The 10090-nt window shown below is 42.7% G+C and overlaps 1 protein-coding gene across 1 annotated transcript; it reads left to right on the forward strand.

Annotated features, from left to right (window-relative positions):
- The first annotated feature begins 2204 nt into the window (after positions 1 to 2204).
- ABHD10 (abhydrolase domain containing 10, depalmitoylase) lies at positions 2205 to 9757 on the forward strand. Its single transcript, XM_069868883.1, has 5 exons — positions 2205 to 2271; positions 5841 to 6024; positions 6818 to 6929; positions 7869 to 8006; positions 9081 to 9757. Exons 1-5 carry the CDS (start codon positions 2226 to 2228, stop codon positions 9420 to 9422), a joined length of 822 nt encoding a protein of 273 aa, XP_069724984.1. The 5' UTR covers positions 2205 to 2225; the 3' UTR covers positions 9423 to 9757.
- Positions 9758 to 10090: the final 333 nt, after the last annotated feature.

Here is a 10090-nt window from a genome sequence, read left to right on the forward strand (position 1 = left end):
GTTGTTTTCAATATTCACTTGCTTCTTCGAGACATGTTATCTTTTAAATAGTAGTATACAGTTGTGCAAGCAACTTTGTATTTCTTAGTAATGCTTAATTATTAGCCTAGCCTTGTTTCTCTGTGTCTAACCATGTGTTTCCCCATAAAAAAGCTATTGGAAATAATTTTCAGATGGCAGTGTAATTAGGAACGTAGTCTGTTTCCTGCATGCACATAATATAATACCTTTCTCATTTTCTCATTTTTATGACCCTGTTTAAAAAATTTATCACCAGCCTTGGCATAGACAATTTTTTTGTTTAACTACAAAACAGAAATTGCTTAAGGGTTTCCCAGTTTTCGCAATATTTGACTTAGACATGAATCAGTTGCAGTAAGTATTAGCTCGTTGTAGAAGCCCATGCAGCTTTACAACTTTTGCACACGGTTTGCTATCAGTATCACAAAGTGTGGTGGGTTTTGCAGTAGTGGACATCAAGACAATGTAAGCAAAGCATGGCGGTAGGGTCTGCCAGTCCTCCAAGCTTATCCTCACGGGAATCAATTACCTGCTTACCCTGAAGGACCTCAGGCAATTGAAAACCACATAGGCTGTGTCTTAATTAGCCTCTGAGCCCATTGATCTGACCAAGACTGTGCTGGTGCTTGCCTGGGGAAACACCTTTGCAGGTGCTGGCCTCTCTTAGTGCTGTTTTTGTCAAAAGACTCACAGAAGGGACTGCAGAGAACATCCACTTCCAGCTCCCTTTCCAAAGTTACGTGCGGTGTATTATGAATACGTAATATGTACGTGCTGTAATATGATATCCACATGCATTATGAGATACTGACTCAGTAACAACTGGATGGTCGTTATGAAGCAGGTATTTTATGTACTGTGCTGGGTGTGTGGGTGATGGCTCCTCCAGGCACACGCACCAAGCGAGAAGTCTTCTCTGTTACAGGCCTATGTGTATTCATTCCACCTCCTGAAAATGTTTTACATCTTCATTTTTCTTCCGAGACACCCTTAACATATCTCCATGCCTCATTTGCATGTTGAGTGGCCGCCAAGACCCCTCTTGGGAGTCCAAAGATGAAGGCTTAAAGTCTTTCATGTTCGTAAACTTTTCAACCTTAGTGGGGTTGCCTTAGCCAAACTTTGTAAAAAAACCCAGTCCTCCTCTGCCAGCACAGCACTGTGGCTGCCCTGCTTCCTTATCTTATCCTACAGGACGTCTGTTCTTTGTAAAACTGCTCCTCTCTTAGGTTCGCGTTGGCTTTAGCTCGAAGCCCGTATCACTGTAAGAAGTACACCCTTAGACAATGGCCATGTACCAGCAGCCCTGTCTGGAACAGGGAGACCTTCAAAGAGGGTTCCCTGCCCGAGGACGCACACGCATCGAGGGAAGCGTTTGTTTTTATTCCCAGAACTTTTGTTTTTCTGCTGCTCAAAACCAACCACCGCCGGGCGCCAACCGCGCCTCCCCGGCCAGGGCCTCGCTCCCCGCCTTGTCGCGCGCGACACGGCGCATGCGCGTCCCCGACCCCGTCCCTCTCCCGTGAGGCCGAGGGGCGGGGCCAGGCGGGGCGGGGGGCGCGGAAGGGGCGTGGTCAGCAGGAGGCGGTGCCGTGGGGCGGGCCGTGGCCACGCCACGGTATAGCGGCGGTGGGCGGGGCCAAGGGGCGGTGAGCGTGGTCTAATCACGGGGCGGGGCCTGCCCACGGCGCTGGGGCTGCGGCGCGTCCACGGCGGGTGGGCGTGACCATGACGTTAAGGGGCGTGGTAATCGTCGCGGTAGCGCGGTGAGGGGCGTGGCCACACGGGGGCGCGCGACCGCTCGGTGGTGGGCGTGGTCATGGCGGGAGGGGCTACGGGATGTGGCGGGGCCAGGTGGGGCGGGTTTGCTGGGGGCGTGGCCACGGCGCGATAGGCATGGGGGCGATGGGGGCGTGGTCACATACCAAGGGGCGTGGCCGCGAGGCGGGGCGCGGTCATTGAGGGGCGATGCTCTTGCGAGGGGGCGTGGTTACGAGGGAGCGTTGGTGAGGGGGCGTGGTCATGAGGGGGCGTGGTAAGGCCGAAGGGGCCCGGTCGCGGCGGGGGCGTGGCCACGTTGAAGGGGCGTGGTCACAGCGGAGGGGGCGCGGCCATAGTGGAAGGGGCGTGGCCATAATTGAGGGGCGTGGCCATAGCGAATGGGGCGCGGCCATGGTGGAGGGGGCGTGGTCGCGGCGGCGGCGATGGCGCTGCCGGTGTCGCCGCTGAGGGCGGCGCTGGGGCTTCCCGGTAAGGGCCGGGTGTGAGGCCGGGTGTGGGGCCGCCGCTCCTCGCCGAGGGCCGGGCTTCCTGACGGGGCTTCTCCCGCCCGCCGGTGCCGAGGCTTTGCGGGCTCCTCCTGCCGCCCGCCGGCTCGGGTGCGAGGCGTGCCGGGCCTCGCCCCGGGAGAGCTGCGCGGGCATCCGCTTAGGAGGCTTCGGTGGCTCGGGTGGGAAGGGACCTTCAAGATAACCCGGTCCCAACCCCCCTGGCCGGGGCACGGTCGCCTCCCAGCAGAGCGGGCTGCCCAAGGCCCCATCCGACCCGGCCTCGAGCACCTCCAGGGATGGGGCAGCCACAGCTTCTGAAGGAAGGAATAAATCATTGTGTTAAGGGAATGAATTAGCTTAAGCGATAGTAAGAATAATAAGAATCAAATCTTGGCCAGCTTGCACTTAGAAGCAATGTGATTTTAACAGGAGTTTAGCTTGTTTAGTAGCTGACACACGGAACAAATCAAGTATTGAAAGGACAGTCCTGCAGCAGGAGCAAAGGACAAAGCTCAGCTCACCAAGAGGACGCAGTGAGGAAGGGGATAAGATAAAGACCATCAGAAGCTTCTGACGACCCAAAGAAACTGTGATGCGTATACAAGAGTGGTTAATAAACTATGATAATAACTTCCAGGAAAATAATGGACATATAACATATTTCTGGGAATCTGTATGGATATGTATGTTTAACCAGTGTTTCCCAAATCTGTATGAGTATGTATGTTTAACCAGTATAAAAGTCATATAGCTAGTCTCAGTAGTTGGACATATTAGGTGGGCTACCCCCTGCGTACCCCAGCACCGCTTATTAAAAGAATACCTGCTTAATAATCAAATTGGCATTGATTATTGAGTTTGGCTTTTTCATGGCATCCCTTTTCTGGGCAGCCTGTGCCAGTGCCTCACCAAGGAGGTGATCATAGAATCACTGAGGTTGGAAAAGACTCTTTAAGATCATCAGGCCCAGCCATCGTGATCCTCCGGTCAAAAACATAATGCCCTCTTTGCTGTTCCAGACTCAGTTCTTGTTTGAGTGTGTTTGAGTTTATTCATTGCCTTAAATCTGACAGACTACTGCTGTTCTTGATGAGGTGATGAGCCTCATCTGAGGTTGTTCAGTGTAGGATTGAATAAAACTTGCAGAGTTTGAGTGCACTTTTTTTATCCTTATAAAAACATGAATACAGTGGATTTTTGTTGATGTTTTTCTTCTGTGTGTTAGGAGTGCTGGTGTGATCAGAATATTGGATATTGAGTATGCTGTTAGGTGCTCTGAGACTGGGTTAAGCAGCAATTCCTGCTGGGAGAACTGGTGGCCATCTTATTCCTGTAGCACAGACAACTGTGTGAAATGTGGACAATATTGAGTCCATTATCTACTAGAGTCAATCTGGTGCTGCTGTTCACAATGGGTGGCAGTGGCACAGTGCTGGAGGATTCCCAGGGTTGTTCGGAGGATTTCTTTGTCTTTGGCATGTTGCACTGGTCTTGATCACATTTTCTGTTGGTCATAACACAATTAAAATTGCACAGTGATTCTGGTATGAGGAGATTTCCATAGCATCAGGCAAGGGTCCTGTGGTTTTCCTTTAGCTAGCTCCTGCTGTCTGTAACTTGCTGTTATAAATATCAGGTACCACCTTGCACCCTTCAGGAGTGCATCTCTACTTTTACTGAGGTCTTTGACTGAAAACAGGAAGAGAAATTACTGGGTAGCTGTTCAGTTATTGATGTATAATGATATTGATGTATGATAATAGTATTTATGTATAAAAATAATATTGATGTATAACTGTATAAAGGGATGTGTGAGAACACGACTCCATTGGGCCTTGCTTTTGGATTGGCTGACATAGTTACTCTAGGGTTTTGTGTTTCTTGGGTTAGGATTGCTGCTGGTGTGCTTAAAGGCACTTCTTAAGGGGGAGTGCTAGTTTGTGAAATAGCTCAGACAGCACTCTTGTAGCTGCAGTTTAAAGCCTGTCCAGTGTCAAGATGGTTTGAGCACACCTCTACAGTGCTGCAGGGTGAAAAAACCCCAATGACCTCAGAGATTGTTATGAGGGCTTAAGGGGGAGAAAAATACTCATAATTCTCTTTTTATCAAGTTTATCACTTCTTGGTGTATCTCCTCTGTTCCTAGCAGGTGAAGAAGTGATTGACTTACTGGTAGATACACACAACCCAAAAGCCATAGTTTGGATGCATACTTTTACTGTGGCATTTGTTCACATTTATAATAATTGATGCATCAATAGGATAAGTAACTGTCTAATATTTCAGGAAAGATTTAATGGTTTTAAGATAAAGTTTGAATTGTGTGATTTCTGTTGGACTGTAGGAATGCACTGAATACTAACTGCAGCCTGTGTTTTCTGAGTATCCACATTTACTCATGCGTGTTTGAAAACAAAACACCCCAAACCTCTTGAATATAATCTCTCTGGTAGTAAGAAAACAAGACTCAGAGCTGAGGAGAAGTTAGATGGTGTGATATTGTCATGTCCTGTCTTTGCAGTATTTATCCAGTTATACCACTAGGAAGCCCTGGTGTATTTGGGGCCATGAAGTTTTTATATCCCACTACTGATTTACAGTATTGAAGAAACAGTCTTCTTCCAGTCTAATAATCAGGAGCATAAAAGTCTTAGAAGCTTCGAACAAGCTTTCAGTTTAGCAAATTATTTTACTGAGTGGGATAATGGAGTGGATTAAGTCTCTGTAACACCTCTATGAATCTCTTGCCCCTCACGCAGCAGAGGTATAGTTGACTGCTAAACTTAGAGTGAACACTGTAGCAGCTGTTGAGATTCAGCACAGTTCTTCATTAGATGGCATTTGCTTTGTTAATCTTTTTTCCTTGTTTGAAACCAACTCAATTTTTTGGATGGTTATTAATATGAGTAACAGAGTTAAACCTAGTGTTTGTTTTCCCATTGTGTCTGGTGTGTTACCGTGAACTAAAACAAATGAAAATAATTTTAAGTTTATGCTGCTAGGAAAACATCTCTCCCGTGTAATGTGTTGCAGATCACTTTGACAGAGGTTGCATTAAACTGTTTTACATTTTTTTAAATATTTGCAAAATACCTATGCTTGGAAAGTGCTGTTTCATTCTGGATAAACATGGAATAATTATCTGTGCCTCTTGGAGATGCATGAAAAAATCATAGCTTTATTGATTCTGTTTTTACTGTTGATTCTGTTTTTACTTATGGGACATTTTTAATGTATTGTCCTGTATTTACAGAAAATGTGGCTTTATTTTGCCTTTTTACCTTCTGTGCTTCATATCTGAGAAAAAGAGCAGTGTTAAGATGGCATAATGTTAAAAGGAGCCTCTTTTTTTTCAGTATTCCTGGCAATAAACTTTGACTTAAGCAGAAATAGCTGTTCATGATTTCCCTGTTGTATATCTCCTTCATACATACTTTTTCTCTTGAGCTAAAGTACCTTATTTTCATATAATATGCCTATATTTCCCAAACCCTAATTTTATAAATTGAGGTTATCATGTTGATTGTATTAAATAGCTCTTTTTATTAGTTTGCAGGCTGAAATCATCGGTCAGCTTTCTTGCTCGACCAGATCGACCAAATCTTGCTTATCATAAACTAAAAGGCAGGAATCCAGGAGTCATTTTCCTTCCAGGGCTTAACTCAACTATGAATGGTCGGAAAGCAACTGCTCTTGAAGATTTCTGCAGCTCCCTAGGTCATGCCTTCATCAGGTACATTCGGAGTGTCATTCTTGACAAAATGAAGCTAGCATCATGGGTTGGGGGGAGGGGTTTACAAAAATATGTAAACTTTGGCATTTGGATTGTGATGCATGCTGTGCTGTATACAAGTCAAGAATTGTCTTTCTTCCATTTCAAACTCAGGATTTTTGTCTGTAGGAAGACTGAGGTAAATCAGGAGAATGTATTCTCAATGTAATTCAGAAAAGTCTCTTGAGTTTCTGTATACTACTGTGAGTTGCATTAAGGCTAGAGGAAAAAAGTGGAAAAGAAAGGACCTGGAGCTGATTTTTTTGTTACCACCATAAGCATGCTTATTAACTGCCAAAGCTTATTGAGCTATCCATTGTCTTCTGTGGGTTTAGAAGAACATACATGTGCTTAGTGATGCTCTTCTTTGATAGATTGGGTTAAATGCTGAGTTTAATAACTCTTTGTATTTGGGTATAACATTTGAAAGAGATTTTGCACGTTTTAAAAGTATCTTTAAAACTGAAGTATTTGAGGTTTTTGTCTGTAAGAGAAATTCTTTGTCTGGGAAATATCCTGGTAAATTTCAATACTGTTATATCAAACACTAAGAGAATGCTCCATCACTGAGGTGCATCTGTTGTATTTAAGCCTCTATTCATGTGATTTCTGGTGCTAGTGATATGCAGGATCAAGAAAATATCCAGTGTGGTACCTTGTACACTGTTTGATTTGATTAAATGGTGCTGCTTAGTTAGCTTCTATATTGCTTTAGGTGGTACTATGATGATCATTTTGATGATTATTTTTTCAGATTTGATTATACAGGATGTGGAAGTTCAGGTGGTAAATTTGAGGACTGTACAATTGGGAAGTGGAGAAAAGATGTTCTGTCTATACTGGATGAACTTACAGATGGACCACAGGTTATATTTTATTTTTAAATATAGAGTGCTTTTTGTCCTCAAGATAGAATATTAATCAAAAATGTGTTGTAATAGCTCTGGTCAACAGTAGCTTCTGTTTAACAGCTGACACTTGCTCAATTTCATGCTGAATCATTTGAAAGGTCATATTTGTAGGACCTTTTTTACAAGCAGGTAGATCACAAAACCATGGAAGCGTGGGCTGGCAGGACCTCCCAGAGGTCGTTTATTAGATCCTCCTGTTAAGAGCAGGGCTGTCATCTCGGGGAGCCTGAGAGTGCCTCGCGGCAGAGGTTCCACCTGACAGGGAACAGGGAACTGTTCCAATGCAGTGCAGCTCTCTTCATGAAAGTGTGTCACTGTCTTGCTGCTGATGCATTAATTAAAGGATTTGCAGAAATGCTACAAGTTAAGATACTCTGTATGATAAAATATCTTTAAAAATCAGTAAAAGCAGCATTTGACTTCTTCAGTTACTTTAGAAATGACTGTGAGAAACTTGAAATCTCCTGAAACCTAGAAATACCTAGTATTGTGTTTAAAACGATTTTGTATTATTGTTTTTGTTGACCTCATTTGCTGCACTGAGTCTTTACCTTGTGCATTTGTTTTAAGAAGGAAACAAAGTATGCATGTGATACTGAATTGTTTCAACTCTTATTTTGTTTACAGTGTTTCAGTGTCAGACAGCAATAACCAGCCATGCCAAACAAAAAGAATAATAAAATGCCAGATCCTATGGTACTTACTCAGGCAAAATTTCCACTGGAGGTGACAGCGGTTCTGCCTGGGTAAGGACAGCAGGATTATGCCCAAGGTTTTAGTAGTTAAACAAAATGAAAACTGATGTTTTGTAGAAGAAGAAAAAAACATATTAACCATTTCTTGTAAAATAAAATAACATTAAAAAAAAAACGTATTTTCTCTCTTTTATTTCAGATTTTGGTGGGCTCCAGCTTGGGTGGATGGCTGATGCTTCATGCTGCCATAGCACGCCCAGATAAAGTAGCTGCTCTAGTTGGAGTAGCTGTAGCAGCGGACTATCTTGTAACAACTTTCAAAAAGCTTCCCATTGAGGTAAATGTTGATGGCTGGCTTTTGTGCTATCTAAAAATCTTTCAAGGTTTAAGAAATTCCGTTGTTCTAGCTGTACTTTTCCTGCAAGCGTTCCAGTAATTTTTCAGTGTTTGTGATTGAAGTAAGCTGAGCATTTACAATAATCTAAAAATCTGCAAAATACTGTGCTTCTAGGATGAAGCTAGTGTAAGCGCTATCTAAAATGTGTTTCTGTTACCATGTTATATAGGATGTGAAGCCACATCCATGCAGTTCAGCAGTCCATTAGATTTCAGTTTTGAATATCTTATATTTGCATTCAAATTGGATCCTTGTGCTTTCAAAGATGGAGAAGTAGCTGCCAAAGTAATTGAGATGACATTGGATTAAATTAATCTGGTTGTGTGTGTAGAAAGGGAATTCTCCAGGTAAGTGTGTTTGTGAAAACTGAGATTTAGGTGGTGGGAAGTCTCTTTCTAAGTTGCTTCGTTTATGATGATAATGTCCAGCCTTCAGGAAAGTAAATCAGATGTTTTAATGTGACAAATAAATATGACAATAAATAACACATACTTTAGAATAATTAAAATGTTTTCCTGAATTTTTATTTTTTGGAAGGCACTTCTAGTGTCAGTGTTACTGCTTAAGACTAATGTAAGATTCTGGAAATACAGTATTTAAATGCAGCTATCGTCGCAAAGACTGATCACTGGAAAATTCCTTTTTCCTATGGTTCTCCTTGTTTGAGGTTCAGTGAGCTGATTGAAGCCAGAGAGACATGCTGTTTGTTGTGGCTATACATCTTTTTCTTTCTGATAGATTCTTGCTGAGAAACTTACTTTTATTTGTGAATCCTAACTAGATTAATTTGCATGACAGAAGTGCAGATTAGCTTTTGTGACATGGTAGGGTTTTTTTTCTTCTCAGATGCTGGAGGGCAAACGGGAATACACCTCTGCTAATAAAAATGGACACAGAGAAATTTTATGCTGGGGAAATTTTACTGCATTTAGAACAGAAATAAGTTGGGGTACTCTAAAGAACTTGTAGCATGGGTCTTTTCTATTCTTTGCTCTCTTCTTTTTGTTTCTATAGGCACAAAAAGAAATAGAAGAAAAAGGTGAATGGAAGTTTCCAACAAAGCATAATGAGGAAGGATATTACTCCTTGACATATGACTTTATCAGAGAAGCAGAAAATCACTGTGTGCTCAATAGTCCTATTCCTATAACATGTCCCATCCGACTTATTCATGGCATGAAGGATGATGATGTACCTTGGCAGATTTCTATGCAAGTTGCTGATCATGTTTTGAGCAAAGATGTTGATGTTATCCTCCGCAAAATTGGCCAACATCGAATGAGTGAGAAGGAAGATACAAAACTTCTTGTGAATACTGTTGATGATTTAATTGACAAGCTGGCAACACTAGCATAAGCTGCAGAGTAGCATAAGTGCATGAACTCTACACCTGATTCTTTTCCATGAGTAGCAGAAACCCTGTTCTTAACAAGATTATGCCAGGCCTGTGACTATCACAGTAGGAACTGAGCTTTAGCTGCTGTTTCCTTACCTCTGTTTCATAAATACAGGTATTTTATTAATGCTGCGTTTGCACAGACAGTCTAAAATGTGGAGGAGTGCTGCTTTTGTGTTTAGAACCTCTCCTTCACCACTTAAACCTTTTTTCACAAAGTTCCTACGTTTTTGTACTGAAATGATGATTCGTTTTTTTAGTATTGGCCCGTACAGTAAAAATTTAATTTCCCGTGCCCTTTTGATGCCTTTTTAGTATTGTCCTTTTGCTGTAACATTTGTGTATCGTATGTCTGAAACCATGTGTGCAAAGCAAAGTACAACTTAAGTGTGAAGTTGCTGTTACTAGAAGTAGTGAATAATGTGAAGCATAATAAATAGCTTTCAGCTAAATATGTCGTTCTTAAGTACTATTAAAATTGAAAAGGGGAAGGCACACCCTGATGATGTGCTTGGGGTACTACATAGGGAATAAGTTAAATTCTAAGAATACAGGGCCTCAAAGCTCTTTTATCTGTACTTATCAGTAGGGTTTACATTCTCTTCTCCAGGCTGTGTTTTTGTAATAG

The sequence above is a fragment of the Phaenicophaeus curvirostris genome, chromosome 1 (assembly GCF_032191515.1).
Source record: "Phaenicophaeus curvirostris isolate KB17595 chromosome 1, BPBGC_Pcur_1.0, whole genome shotgun sequence".
NCBI classification, from domain to species: domain Eukaryota; kingdom Metazoa; phylum Chordata; class Aves; order Cuculiformes; family Cuculidae; genus Phaenicophaeus; species Phaenicophaeus curvirostris.